Raw genomic sequence first — 15,804 nt, 5'->3', positions numbered from 1 at the left:
TTCAAAAAAAAACAGTGTGCAGTCCTTTGTGACTAATTTGCGGAAAAAGTGCATTGTACGTTTCCACAATTTTCCCGTCTGATTGAAAGTCCTTAACATTGTGGAGATTGAAATAGCATCATTGAAGAAAATGTAAGTTAGACCTAATTCGCCCATAAATTTATCTCGCCGTGTTTCTGACAAGGGGAGTTTGTTACAATTAGGGTTACGCTGATCTAACTATTTTGAAAGGTCAGAATAAACAACTGAAGCTTTCAAACGAGAAACGTATGTTTGAAAGTGGCGGTTTTCTATGTTTCGCATTTTTTTTTTTCGATTGAATCGGTACCAAATGCATTTCATTTTCAAATTCGAAGATATTGATTTATTGGTTGATTGGTTGAATTGTCGTAAAGGTATGCCATGCTTGAATCATTTGATACCGGGTCAGATTGAAATCGTGTGAATTTTGTAATGTGACATTTAATAGATATATTTTTCCAACGGCTTGAAGGTACTCTCAAAACGCCCCGAAAATGGCCTTGCGGGTCATTAGAAATGAACCTAAATTATGAGTTGGGACAAAGCTCTTGAATGCTTTTGAAGACGCATCAGATGCCTTTCGTCCCTTCTCTGAACATTGTACAATCACGACTTCTTTAATTTTTCCCAATGCTCTAGGAGCTCTCTCATTTCTGTGATGCTTCTAGTAAAACATCATTTCTGGGAATTTTTTCTCTTATCTCTGTTTTCAAAGTTTAATCATCTATCATAAAAGAGGGAGACTGAACTTGAATTCTTCGTTCGGTCCAGGTTTGGTCTCTCGCATTAAAGTCTTTTCGAAAGTCACACTCGAGACCGAGATCAATCCACCTTCAACCTTGACGAAATGTCAAAAATGAAAGCTTCTTAGACTTTCGTCATTTTTGTGCCTCGAATGTCCTTGTCATCTCTTTCCACTTAAAGCTTCGAAGTATTTTCAACTTATTATCTTTTTCAACTTTATCTACAGAACTTGGAGGGCACCAATGCCGTACAAATATCTGTTCATTGAACGTCGGAAGATAACTTTTGCAACCATGCTTGTCTTCTTCCACCAAATTGGGCGTAACATAGAAGCAAATACCACATGGTGAGAGCAAATAGGCATTATCAACCTCGAATATGTGCATATATAGGGTATATATATTTCAAGCATATGGCAAAATTTGGATATTTATACTATCCTTAGAATACGTACATATAACGGTAATAAAAATAGACACCGGCTCATATGGAGACAAAATTAAGAAAATAAGTGGGCTACATAATAGCGTATGTGTCAGGATAGAGGTAGAAACTGATGTTTTGATTTGCAAGGGTACACCATGATATCGTGTTTGCTTTACATAGAAGAGAAAGCACTCTGAATGATGAATAGCTGATAGTTGGACAAACTTATTTTCTTCCAGTTGCCTGATTCCCTTGTTTACTACGTAATGGGATTAAGAAAGGTATGGTAAGGAGATCTGAGGTTATTACGACGGAAATATGGATATTGATTGATTATTTCGGGTAAAAGAAACCTGGACAACGTTACGGTTTAACAACCATTTTTGAATATGTTTTTTGGGAGTACAAGCAACGCAAATGCTGCATATGACAAATTGGCATATACACACAGTAAATATCTGAGTTCTGGGTAATGCTTAATGCCCCTCGGCATATCAGATTTCAGAGATTTCTGACGATTATTGCGGCAAGATAAAGTGTATGGTTAGAATTGGCTCATAATTGACCGTTCTATCAGATCGAGTCGGGTATTTCTTCACCAAAGGATCACATGGCAAATCACGAGAGAGTACTGTACTGTAATATATCAAAACGTTACACAACTTATGAAGAGCATAAGACGAGCCTAATGGATCTATCAAAAGCGTTTTGACAACAATTCAGACACTCACATAAACGTTAATTTTGAGGTCCCAAAGATTTGGCCACCTATCAATGTGGTTCTTTCACATTACTATTGGACTTGACAATCTCAAACTAAACTCGTTACCACGACAAGCTAGCTTTTAGACGAGGAGGAATACGAGGATAAGCTTCTCATGATGTGTTCATTCGTGGATGGCTCGAGTCCCTGAGGTTGATCCGAATCATTGGTAATTGCCTCTTTAGTGACCCTCCTTTGTAAAGACTCGATACGCATCATTTTCAGGTTGCTCGTCGTGGTCGAAGACAAGGAAGGACTCCAATGTACTCGGAAAGAACAACCCAACTGAGGCCTTTCAGACAAGGCATCGACATCGGTTGTATTTGAACGGGGACGGATTTTCCCAGATGGCGAGTAAAAGTCATGGACATTTTGCCAAGAGCGCGTGTGCGAGTGACTAATCCATAGACTTGGAGGATCTGGAACACAACAGATCGGTTTCATTAAACACTAATCTAGGCCGCCGTTGTTCCATCCAAGACAAGAGTTAAAAAACGAGAGATATCTAGAGAGTACCGACAAAAGTACTTCTAACTTCAAGCTTTGCTCAAGCTTAGTCTTAATAAAAACGAGCCGAAATAAGGGTCTAACATATGTAGTACTTTAGATTCCTTAAAAAATCAGAGGTCACAAAATATCACAAGCATTAAAACTGATTTGCGGGTGTCTCAATTATGCTTGGGTGATTTTGCAAAGGAAAGTGGACAGAGACCATATTTTATCAATTTAAGGCAAACCATTCATTTACATGTCTGAGGCTTGAGGTTTAGTGCTTTTTGACCACCTTTGACAACCAAGTTTTTACCTCCAACCCAAATATCAAATGTCGATGAACTGGTTCAAAGTGATCTCAAAGAATGATATTGGGGTTTATTTAAGTCAGCCTTTCGATAAGACGAGCGGATATGTCGACCCAAGAGCAGAGTCGTTACCAATACAGGGTGGTCGGAAATAACGGCACTAAATTGGTTGAATGTTCAGGAACAAAGGCCATTAAGATTGATAATTTCATATAAAAAAGTAATTTGGGGCATATCCACTTAAAGTTAGGCAAGGTTTTTCGAGTGTGCGTTTAGATATCTACAGTAGAAAGTTTTGGTCCAGAGGAAGTATCACGATTTAAAGGCTGTACAAGTCGATTGCTCAACCACATTTAAAATATGCCTCACTCATTTGGGCTCCAATGATTTTAGCAGTTTGCAAAAGGTCGAACAAGTCTAGAGGTGTTCTACTAAGAGCATTGAGAGATTGAGAGAGATCTCGTATTGGGAGAGATTCAGGAAGCTGGGATTGTAAGCATAGTATTCAGAGAAGGTAAGAAAGATATCTGATACTGTACACTTTCAAGAGTATCCATAAGCTTTGTTCCAAGCCAGATTATAGGTCAATTAGTGTGACCATAGATGCTTCTCGTGCGTTTTGAGTACACTTCAAGCCGTCAAGAATCCTGGTGAGTTTGAACAATGAAGCTGTCTCCATTGTTTGAGTTCCTTCCCTCTACAATGTCCGTAGAGAGTACGTAAGTGTTGTTCATCAGATAGCATCTTTCAAATCATATTTGGTTAAATTTTTGCTAAACATTCCTCATCAACCCTGCATTCAAGGGCTAGCCCGGTCTACAAACTGAAATTCGTTGGTAGACCAAATGTCACAAAAAACTTTTAAAAAGATATCTCAAATGCCAAATTATACTACCAATTGATGGTTTTGTTCTCTCGTTTGGCCTTACATCTCAACCCTTTGGCTGTCTTCCCAAGCGTCAGGGCATATGATTTACGCTTTAAGGCCAAACTTGAAAGCAAAAACTATCGATATATCACTTACGAACATAATTAGGCATTATTGTGGATCCATTTTCAATGGCTCTTGTTTCAAACATAGTTTCTGTACTAAATTATTGCTCATTAGTCATGTGACAGGGTTTCAATTTTGCTATTACAGTCATGCTTATCAGCCCTTACCAGTGGGGCCCCTTACAGCGAAATTGGCCCTTAATTGAAGCACTTTGATCCATTGACCCCCCCACGGGAGGACACCAATGACTTCTATACTTTTCACGTGCAGATGAGAAAATGACGGTTTAACCAAACTCGCTTCTGTCTCCTTTATAATGGAATAAGAGCGCAATATTTGTGGTTGAAGGATGATCAAGTTACATATATGTATTCGCGGGAAATTTTGATTCGAGCCTTTGGTTGATTCGTTTTTCAGTGGTAAACGTGCAATTGAGTTATTTCTAATTACCCTACGAACAACATTATCAAAAGGTGAAAGTACGAATCCTCCAACGGCAACAAACTGTGCAATCTTGCATGACTTGTCCTTACCCTAAATCTTCTATTCTGTTAAGCTCAAACCACGGACCTACAAGTTCTAAAACATTTCTCGACTAGATATCGAATACATATGCGCACAAAGACCGAAAACGTCAAACACAAAATGCATTTATTGTTGGTCTCGCAGAAAATGCATGCTCTGCTCGAATCCACTCAGATTCATTACCTTGACACAAAAGGAAATTCTTGATTGCCACTTGTAAATCCCGGTTGAGAGCAATGTACAACCACGGGTTGAGAAGACTGTTAAACGACATGAGCCAAAAGAACCACTCCGTACTTCGAGCTGAAAAGGAGCGGAGCAAAAAAGAAATTAACAAACTTTTTATCAGATCCTTATTGTGACAAGTTGAGCCCCCCCCGTAATGTGAGTATCAGAGGAACCGTGTCAGAACATATGAGCAAGCAGGCATCCATTGAAGGCTAGTTGTTTGGAAAACATGTCTAAGAGACCACCGACCGAGAAGGCCTGTTTTAGAAACCTGATGGTTTCTCCGCCCAATTGTCCGACTGGCCTTGTCAGAGGGAGTGACCAAAAGAAACGACTGATGAAGACATGCAGTGTCCTTCAGATCTTGGCAGGGGGTGTAATCAAAGGTGGACGAGGAACGCTGCTTAGCTAGGCATAATTACTCAACTGCTGTCATTGAAGAGACTTCCTATTCCGTGAGGATTGCATTTTTTTGTGAGACATGTTACATTGGTTAAGGCAATTTTCTATCAAGAACGAATCTGATACCGGACATGACAGTGCTCATTGGAATTTGAAAACGAATTATCTGAGGGCGGGTAAACAAAATATGTACCAAAGAAAAGTTCATTACGACTTCATAACTATTGTCAAGGTAAACCAAGATAGCTGGTTGCGCTTTGTCAATGGACAACATTTCTCCCCTTGAGATCAGTTAACTTGCAACATATTGGAATGCCAGGCCCATCTTTGGCATATCTAATATTAGCCCAAGTAAGTACATATATGGTTCGAGAAAGGTGAAAGAGTTGTGCAAAGTTGTTGAAAAACGGGACTTGTCGCAAACCAAAAGTAAGTCTTGTTCGCAAATGAATCATTCGTAAATAATTCATTTGTGCCATGAACCACGATGTCCAAACATTTGACAATCGAATGCATAGTTTCTCCTGGCTTTCTTTGGTCCAATGAAACGTTTGGCATGACTCGAAGAGCACTCACCCAAAGTGTGGTTGTCTTTGAGCCAAACCACACCAAGCTGATAGATCACCCCCGGACTGCTGCACAGAATGTAGCCCAGGATAATGATAATGGTCTGCTTGACGGACTTGATTTTGGCTCGAGTAATCCCTTCCACGGAATGAGTTCTTGGACGCAGATCACTGCAAGATGCAAATTTCTTCCGACTCATGTTGTCGGTCTCGGAGAACACGGGACTGGTCCTCCGAAATGAGGTGCGATACCAAGGCCGAGGTTTGGTCACCATCTCGATTGAGGCTGTCGTTAGCGTGATCAAATTGACTTTTTGTTTCGAGTTGAGATTTTGGCGAATGGCCCCGCAAATCCGCACATAAAAGAAGCTCAAAGCCATGACGGGGATGAAGAAGCTTGTGACAGCAAACCACGTGACATAGATCTCGGATACCCAGGCTGAAAAATACGAAAGAAAAGAGTCCTTGAGGAAAGGTCGAGATATATTGTCGAAAGGCTTATATGGCGCTTGGGATAATTGGTCAACATGTATCAGTTTGTGCAGGCTAAGTGGAGACTTCAAGAGAACAAAGTTCAGTGGGAAAAAATTAAGAGTTTGAACGGTTTGTGAGACTTGTCGGTCGATGACCAGGCCCTAATGGAGGCTTGCAGAGTATATTGGTTCAGCTTAAATAAGAAGAAAAAAGCCAGATTGGTTCGCAGAACTGCCATATTTCATAACGGCGTCAGATGGAACGAGACAAGCATCCAATCATAACTGGAACGCCTTTAACTCTGTACCAATATGACGACTCAAAGCTATTATATCCAATAACAACATACCTTAAGCCAAGGTGTTTGATGACACAACTTGGCACAGACCACTGTAGAAAACGCAAATAAAGAAACATTTGACAGGACAGCCACATCATCAATAAATAAACTATTTGTAGACTTCCAAGACTCTGCTACTTTTTCGCTTAAGGTTAAGGTTGGCTAGTCCACGAACCACTGGAATATGGACGGGGATGCTAAGGTTTAGATTTGAACTTTGGATTGCATCTTCCTTCAAGAAAATGAAAACTGAAAATGCAGTTGCATCGACGTGGCACCACTATCATATGAACAAGAATGCAATGCGTTGAATCGTTTCCCAAAGGCCAACTTTCCACCCAAGCATCCCCGTCCATATTCCAGTGGTTCCTGCTGAGTCATAGTATGAGTGCAGCGACACTGACCACCAAATTGTTTTGAGAGCACGGCCTCATTAGTGAAAGACTTCTGTTGTCTGCTGTCTAGATGGCCACTGCCGACTTGTGCAATTGAGCATTGGCCTGATAAACCTTCTATGAAAAGATTTACGAAGAAGCCAGTGAAAGGTCATTTCCAGGCTACTTCGAAGAGGAAAACCGGACCCGAAAAAATCTGGTTAGATCAAGTTGGATAAGCGGCTCAACTAACCCGAAGCCAAGCTTTACAACCGAAAGAAAGTACTTGACATGGACATTACGCTCTATTTTTGACTTTGTGTTCTTTGGCTTTAGTTTTAGCAAGTAGCCAGCTCACCAATTGGACCATTATACTGCAATTGGTTGAAACCCGTCAAACATTGGGTTATAAACTATCAATTTGACAAAAGTGAAAGCAAAAAAGGCATTTTCTCACTTAATAATTCTTGCATAAAAAGGGGAGAAGAATCAATATTTTTTTTTTCTGAGACATTACAAAAAGCAACATGAGGTAAAGGGTTATGGACAAAAGAGAAGAAAAAGATTCGTATGTTTGAGGACTAAACGTAAACAGAAACTAAAAATCTTTGGGCCAAATAATCGGAAGGGATTTTTGAACAAAATTGAGATTTCTGAATGTTCTTGTCTCTAAGAAAGAGACCCCTTACGGAATCATAGCTTTGAAAAAATAGACTGATTTTTTTTCATCACATTTTAATTTGCCGGCTTGCTGAGGCAAACAGTATTTTGATAGCTATTTTTATAGCACAGCTCACAAGACGTTTTACCAGTCTCATCGGCTCATTACTAGTGCAAATGCATATTTGATGTATTTTTAAAGAAGATCATGTCAATAATGATTTGGAAAAGTCAAGTAATGATGAAAAAATTTGAAAAATTACTTTGGACAGCGTATGCTAGTATTGTGTGTCCACACCCAAAATAATGTAGGATTCGTCGATACCTGGATACCAGAATCCTTCATTGCGTGCAAGAATTCGGTGTCTAGGGTACAATTCGAAATGTACTTCCCTTATTCAGAAGCATATTTTCCTCCTGATGTGTTTATTCATTGCTTTCTAGGAACATAAACGTTCAAAATCCTTGGTTTCGACGCATTTCCGGACCAAACTCGACTTTTCAACACATCGATTATTTCACTACGTGGTAACGAAAAATGGATCGTTTGATCACGATTTCTTCGTTAGGTTGCCGTCAGTCAGGGTGATTCATCATCTTGGTCTAAGAATGATTCCATAGGGGTGTTCATAGTTGAGCGTATTACGATTAGGTCATGGCCAGCTTGAAATATTGCTAATTGCTTTTGGCACTAATCAGGTTTGAGGCAGGTTTGGGTTGGAGATAAAATCTAAAGATCCAGATATGCGTGCATCGTTGTGGAAGCAAACGTCATTTTTTTTTCTTTTTCCAGTCAAAAGAGAGTTCAAATATTTGATGTCACATATTACAACCATTGTTTCCGTTTCTCAGGAAAAAGATTGATAATTGATGTCTGGCTAAATCTGGTACAAATTTGGAAATGTTGTTTTCTTATATATTGCAATCTAGAGAAAAAAAACACTAGAACATGCAGCGATTGTTCAGCTTTCTGAGACTTAGTTGTTTTGGATTCCCAATTGGATCAAAGCCGATGTGTGAGGACCTAATTAGAATACATATACATGCTCACTTTGTTTACCCACTAAGATCGGAGAAGGCAGTACATGAATCGCCATTTCATCCACGCTCAGCCTGATTGCTTGTTATACTGCACAGTCCACGCTGAAGACTGGACATTTGTATTAAGAAGCGTTTGTAATTGGATCCAGGTAGACTAAACTCCTCCCAAACACTCAAACAATCCACCTTCAATCGATGGACAGAGTGAGGTTGAAATTCAGAAAGACCACGCCAGAATGGATCGGGAGGGAGTGGGGAGGGTTGGCGGGATTGCAGGAATGTACTTTGATCATGCAATTATTTGTCTTGTCCTCCATTTGGTGGCTTACCATTGGGGCGATCTCGCAGAAAGGATTTGCATTGGAGCACACCGCCTTCGAGTTTGGAAGCGTGGATGAAGATTTGAGGAATGCAAAGCACACCCGAGAGAAACCAAGCTCCGGCGATCTTCTTGAATGAATCGCGTGGGATCCAGAATCGGTTCTCCAGAGGAAAACAAATCGTTTGGTAACGATCCACCGCCGTCATCACCAGGATATACGAGCTAAAAAAGAAAAAAATAACAACGATATGACAATATGAATCATGACCGAACTGAGTTTTTCCTTATTGAAAGCACTCATTTCCTATTACGAATGGACAAATGTGACACCTTCTGGCCAATGTTATTGCTCCCAATCCATGTCGTTCCAAAATTGGAACTCACTTTGAAGCCAGTGTCGTCAAGGCATACGCACGATGGAAGCCATCTCTGTCTTCATTGAATGGCTTGAGGCCACTTTTGGGCTCTGAATAACATGTCTGTGGAATAACCTACCAATCGTACTGTGGTTTGACCCGTGACCATATCAAACAATTTCCATCATCATTGTTAACGTTAGGAGACTGTTTTATCCTATTATGGGGCAGTAGCCAAGGTAACGTACCCACCTCCTCTTTCCCCCCAAAAATAAAAATCGCCACAATGAAAGTACTATTAGCACAATTTTAGCTCGGGGAAATCATATTGAGAAACATCCACGGTCAGGGATGTACTGAATAATCCTTATAAAGATGAAGAGCGAGTCAGTATTAGCTGCGTTTGCTTCAGACAAAACAATTTTGATCCTTTTCAATGGTCACACAAAAGAGGCCACTATTTCGAGGAGTAAATGGGCAAAATTATAATCGATCTACTCATTAGAAACGACGGGAAATTGTTTGAAAAGAACAGTAAGGATTTGAATATTGCTTGGAGTACATTTCTAAGGCTATTGAGAATTTTGCACCATTATCAAATAGTTGGCAATACGTACATGAATGAACTTTGGAACAGTTGTTACCCCTTGATTAAAAAGTTACAGGGTGCATAATAAGTTCTGTAATCTAACTTTTAGGGCAACTAGTAACTCAAATTGCCGTTGTCAAATTTTCGATCTTTAAGTTCCGCCTGAGACTTCTCAATCAATGTAAAAGATTCGTGTACTCGTTTTTATTCAAGCATATCAGTGGACATGAAAAACAATCAAGTTGGTAGTCCTTGTTTGGGGGAAATACAGATAAGATGTCCTTGGAAATACCAATGAACAATAAATAGAGGGCAATTCAAAAGTGTGAGGTAGTGGGAAGTGATACTGGCCATCCAAGAATTGACCATGAACAAAAAATACGTCTTCATTTATCAAGAAAATCCCACAGACAATCAAGCAAATTCCCATATATGATGTTGCATGTCATTTAAAAGCTGCCATCAAAAATAGAGTAAGTCAAATTGATGAAGTGTTTTGCATTTTGTTTAAATGTTCTTGAACCTTAATTTTTCATCAAAGAAAAGATGGTTTAATTCCTTCCCAGCCCTAACTATTCTTTGCTTTTCGGATTGCAGAACTTATCGTGCACCCTGTACAATCAAAATCCTCGGAAAGATCTCTAGAATCGTTTCAGCAAGCCCAACAATGAAGCACAGTTGAACGTAACCCTCGAAATAAGGCTTGTGACTGATGAGTGAGTAATTTCTTCACTCATTTATTGGGGAGAACTTTGTTCTCAATTAAATGAAGAAATCTGATCCATATTCTTTAAAGAATAAAGAATAAAGCTCAAAGAGAAAAAGGTGCTAATATCTTTGAAGTGGACTCCTTTTCACCCCAATCCATTATCATTTCAACAAACGTTTGTCTTCTTCAGTATTACACCAACCGAAGGCAGGAATGATGAGAAATATTACGGCGAACAGCCTTTGAGTGATGTCCTAAGCCTAAAAGGACCTGAATTAAACAAGAGTAACTGCATGCCACATTATTTATGTCTCAATTGTTTTGAAACTGGTTGCATAATTGGATTATGAGGTGAAATACGACGGGCTCTTCAAAACTCACGAGCTTGAGCTTAGTGACCAATAGCCTCACTTCAAAGCTCTCATGATGAATAATGAAGGATGGCCACCCAATATACAATAACTTGATAACACTTCTCAATTCTTGGTTATGAATCACAGTAAAAAAAAGATTGATTCTTAAATAAATTCTTAAATAAGAGCCCTCACCTGGCTTTCAACAATTGAGGCAAATATTTTAAGGCCTATGGCAATTAGGAACATACTGTATTGCCCAATGTCCATGTTAACATCGAAAAGCTGTATCGGCTGATATACGTAGTTCAAAAACGCAATTTCAGACAAGTCAGCTCTTGTTACTTTTATCGTTATTACTTCGGCTTCCCTTTTGATTACAGTAATTATTGTCCTTCCCGTCGTAAAAGTCACGTTTGCCATTGTTAATTTGTTTCATTACAATGTCAAAATGCTGATTTGCATTTGCATGTAGGTGAAGAGGTAAGAACGTGTAGGAAGAGGACAAACTTCTTTGATATATGGTGGACCTTAGTGTACATACATGATACGGTACACACTTTTGAAAACAGATAGTTGTTCATGTGGATGTTTAATTTACGAGATGAGTGGCACATACATTAGTTCAGCTCGAAAAGCTTAAATAAAGCAAATGTTAGTTCTAACGTCTGCCATTCCTGTCTAGCGGTCGAGTTGTCTACGGCTCATAGAGACTAATGCATTTCAATGATATCCCTGATTTTTTCCTGATTACAAAAAAAATAAAGCCTGAAAATCGTGTCCATATTTTTTTTGTTGCTCAATAGTCATACCTCTATGTATCTTCGCACGATTGATCCAGATCTTATCTACACGCTATTCAATGGAAACTTGTCTATAGTTCTGCAACTAACTCAGCAAAGTTCGTAATTTTTTAAGAATAATGTGCATTGCAATAGCCCCATTACGCTGAACGAAAAATGGTTTATATTCTGCACATCAGAGGGCGCTTTGAGAGTCAGCCTCTACCAAATTCAGGGCTGATTTGGCCGATTTATCTTTATTGAATAATAATGCGTTTGTGTTATTTTTGGCAAATTCTTTCAAAATCTTATGTTTAATTAGTGTCCTGGGTCACACAATGTCCGCAAACGAAATTGATTTCATGGCACGTCACGAGTAGTTTATTTAGCAATCAACTGTGCGTCTTTCCGTTTTGTTTGGGCTGTCTGACGTTGCAAATAAGGGCCGTTATAGCAATGGGTACGCGCGTGACGAATTCTCCACCTTCAATGGTCTTCATTTTGGGGAGCAAACCCAACATATTCCAGACGGAAAAGGAGTATTAGCACAATCGTGATGAGGAAATAACAACAAAGAGAGTCAGTCGCCACTAAAGTCCAAACAAGGGCGAATGAGGTTAAATGATCAATGAGAGAAACGTCGTTGCAAACGTTTCATTTCGAATTCTTTATTACGCGCTGATGAAAAGTGGCTAATCCAAAATGAAAATAGGAGCAACAACCTTCTCTGTTTGATTTAACTTGAATATGTCGTTGCTAGTTCATTAAACTCAGCCGTGATGGATAATTTTGAAGGCATGCATTTTTTGATAAAATCCTTGTTAACGTGTCTCTTACGCAAAACTAAACTTGATTGACAAACGTGGAATAATAGCATACTGTTTATATTCATCGACATGAAGCCGGACGACAATCAGCTAAGTACATCCAAACCCGAGAAGTATACCTATCTTTCCTGTTATTCAATGAAAATCACCTGAAGACACTTTGTTGTCAGATGATTGGTATTGAAATCGACAAGTGTCCAAAAGCGTTTTGGGAGTTAATCAATTATTAGATGGAGACTGCATCGACCGCAAGCCGGGTTGTTAAAATTTGAAATTCTATTGCGATCCAATCGATTCAGACTGGCATTGCTCACAAGTGATTATTGAATTCATTGACATCAGTTGAAAAGAGGTATTAGCTCGGTTACGATTGGAAAAGCCTTACTTGGAGTCTTCATTTCTGATTTAGTATTCTCGTCCTTAATTCAGAGACGACAGGTCAAGTTAGATTCACATGTCTCTGCCAGACTTCTAAGAGTGGTGGCGATGGCCTCTTTTTCATCTAGGTTACCTCCACACTTGATTGCGGCATTCGTGTATTTATTCTGGTAATTCGCAACCCAAGGCTTGATTCTCGACAGAATGAACTGCTGCTCACTTTCTATGGTCTCCAAGAATGGCTTTGGGAACAAATCAAAAACCATCACCTTCTTTTTCGCTCGCCGGAGGTGGTCTTAGAATACATCACTTTTTGTACTCTTTTGGTCCAAGGTTTCTAAACCGTCATGCCGTTCGTTCAATATGACTACTTTTTACAACAATTACAAGCCTCCTTCGGGCGGAGAAAATTGATAGGTGGTCAGTAAATGTGGCTATTGTGATAAAGTTTGCACACTATTGGACCTTTGAAAATGAATTTTTGACCTGCAAGTACTAATTAAACTAATCATGTTTTAGGTGGGTTTTGATATTAATGTAAGGGGCTTCAAAATAAAGAAAAGTGCATATTTGGAGCCATAATGAAAGCGAACAATTCGAAAGAGAAAAACCTGTCCAGATTATATTTTAAATTGGCACGTACATATATTTTACTGATAATAACTTTAGAATGGATACATACATTGTACTGATAATAACTTTAGAATGGATACATGTTCCAATACTGTATATGTAGTAGTACAAGGTGAATGAGAAAAGAAACCCAAAGAGTGACAAAAGATTGAGAAGGTAGAAGAGACAACGGACCTTACCCTAGTATTAATTGTAAAAAGGTATCGCCGATCAGAATTGAATGGAGTTGTACTAGAGTACAGTATAACGGTCATTGAACATCTTTTTTAAGTCTTTTGAGCTTCATGCTCACCAAAACATGACATGGTTTTTTGACCTAAATTCGGACATTACTGTTCTGATGTCTCTTTACGAACAATCTGTAGAATATCAACAAAAATATATCAATGGCCATTGATATAGGAGGAGACGTTTTATTTTGCTTTTGGCACCATCAATGAACATTTTTTGTAAACAAAGACGTGGTGCAGCGCAGAGGTCCTCGGTTCGGTTCTCCTCTCTGACCTCTCCCCAAAAGAAACTTTTAGACACTAATCATTCCATCCAACTGATGGACACCAAATCTGACACTAACACGTCAATGCCTGTTGTGTGACAATGACGATGCGATGGCCGGCTTTGTTGGCCTGGCGAAGTTTAACCCTTTGACCCTAGCACCCACCAATATTAAAATTAACTATTTACCTGCTATCCTTCTCGAGGATATGACAACGAGCCAGTGACCATACGTATTTCAAAAGTATTCAAGGACAATTTCCAAGTTGAAACCCTGAGAATATTTACATGTATGAAAAGAAAGACATATGTAAATCACCGTTGTTATCCCTATATCTCCCATTGCCAATACCTCCATTCAAAGAAAAGTGAGCGAATGCCCAACAACTTCAGTATTACTTATGAACTGATAACTGACCCCATGCATTGTCAAAATGGTGTTATTGAACGTCACCACGACAACCAACCAACTTACCTTAAGTAAGGAGCAAACATTTGCAAGTACTTGATCACTTTACAGCCCACATCCCCGAGGTTGGTGTCTAGAGCGAGACTCCGAACGAATTCTGGGAGGAGGGTCAGAAAAGCGTTGAGCATGTCGGCCAAAGACAAGTGGAGAAGGAAGAAGTACATCCGAGTGATTTTGGGTCGACGTCGGAAGATGGCAATCACACTAAACAAGTTGCTCAACACGATGGCAATGATAAACAATGCCAGGAACCAGGACTTGAACTTGGACCCGATCTCAAGCATAATCGCCTTGGAACACTCAACCCGTTGTCCTGTGCCAACCGGGGATTAGGAACACCCCGGGATGTCGTGGTCCATGAGTGGGGAGTACTTGAAGGTTTCACATTCGCCAAGCAACTGAATGAATCCCGTGAACTCGAGCAGATTCTCGGCGTGTTCTTGGGCTTGTTCACGTGGAAGCAGTCTCTCCCTCTTCTCATCTTGTTCGTGGTGGAGCTTCTCTCACTCACTCTGTACATATAATAGTTCAGATGATCATTCTCTGTCTCTGTCTGTGTGTCTCCCGATCCCTCTTACGTCGTCCCATTCCTCTTCCTCTTCTCTTCTTTTTCTTCCCGTCTGGTAGCCAGTTTTATCCATCGAGAAGCCGCATGGATTTCCAATCCTCTATCCAAGCATGTGTATGCAGGTCTTGTGAGAGAATAGATGAAGGGAAAGAAGAACTAGTCGTGGTCGTCGTCGTTGTTGAAGTAGTTACTTTTGACTTGTTCTTGTTCCTTACTGCACCAAATTACTTCTCGATCTTGCTCAGCTCGCGGCACAAAGCCGGAGATTTTCTCGGTCCATTGATGCGAGCGGTGGTGCCATTTGTAGAAGTTCGTTTCTGGTTTCCCGAGGAGGATCGAATTTCTGTACTTTCTGTAAAATGAACTGAGGACAGTCTGAGCATATTGGATTGAAAATCTAAAGTGATTCTAGGGTTAATGGACAGCCACCGCTGATCAGGATGGGCGTTTTATTTTTGACACTTTTGTTCACCCTTGTCCAAAAGTGTCCCAAAGCGTCCAAATATACGAAAAATTGAAGATACAAAGCTACAAAACTGATATTTTATTTACAAAAATTACTCATTGATGGTCCCAAAAGCAAAATCAGTGTTTAAAACCTTTGCCAAATACTTCTCACATATCAAATTTCTTAAAGGAGAAAGAGAATTTATCTAGAAGAAAGTTGCATGTTTGCGGTCTTGAGTTGACTAAAGAGCTTTAGTTTGGCAAAGGGTTACATAGACAATGAAGGGACACAAGAAAATACGACTTTTGTCGGATTTACCCTTGAAAAATCTAAAACACACACAAACTGCAATCAAATTATGACTGAACCACCCTAACTAAACCTCCTTTCACTGAGCATGGGCGCTAGTTACTATCTCGTCAAGGATAACAATTTTCAACCTGACTCAAAAAGGCTTGAAGGGACATTTTTAACCAAACAAATTTTACATTGTTGTTGTGAGAGAACAAGTCAAAAC

General features: G+C 39.6%; 1 protein-coding gene across 1 annotated transcript; it reads right to left on the bottom strand.

The window, feature by feature from the left end:
- Nucleotides 1-1,142: 1,142 nt before the first annotated feature.
- Nucleotides 1,143-14,703, bottom strand: LOC131881068 (cephalotocin receptor 1-like). Its single transcript, XM_059227827.1, has 5 exons — nt 14,278-14,703; nt 8,688-8,902; nt 5,480-5,908; nt 4,457-4,576; nt 1,143-2,373 (listed from the first exon to the last, which is right to left on the bottom strand). The coding sequence occupies exons 1-5, from the start codon at nt 14,553-14,555 to the stop codon at nt 2,030-2,032; spliced, it is 1,386 nt and encodes a 461-aa protein (XP_059083810.1). The 5' UTR covers nt 14,556-14,703; the 3' UTR covers nt 1,143-2,029.
- Between the last annotated feature and the right edge of the window lie 1,101 nt (nt 14,704-15,804).

Source organism: Tigriopus californicus, chromosome 5 (genome assembly GCF_007210705.1).
Source record: "Tigriopus californicus strain San Diego chromosome 5, Tcal_SD_v2.1, whole genome shotgun sequence".
Classification (NCBI taxonomy): domain Eukaryota; kingdom Metazoa; phylum Arthropoda; class Copepoda; order Harpacticoida; family Harpacticidae; genus Tigriopus; species Tigriopus californicus.
The sequence above is the reverse complement of the archived record's forward strand: the minus strand, read 5'-3'. Positions and strand labels throughout refer to the sequence as shown.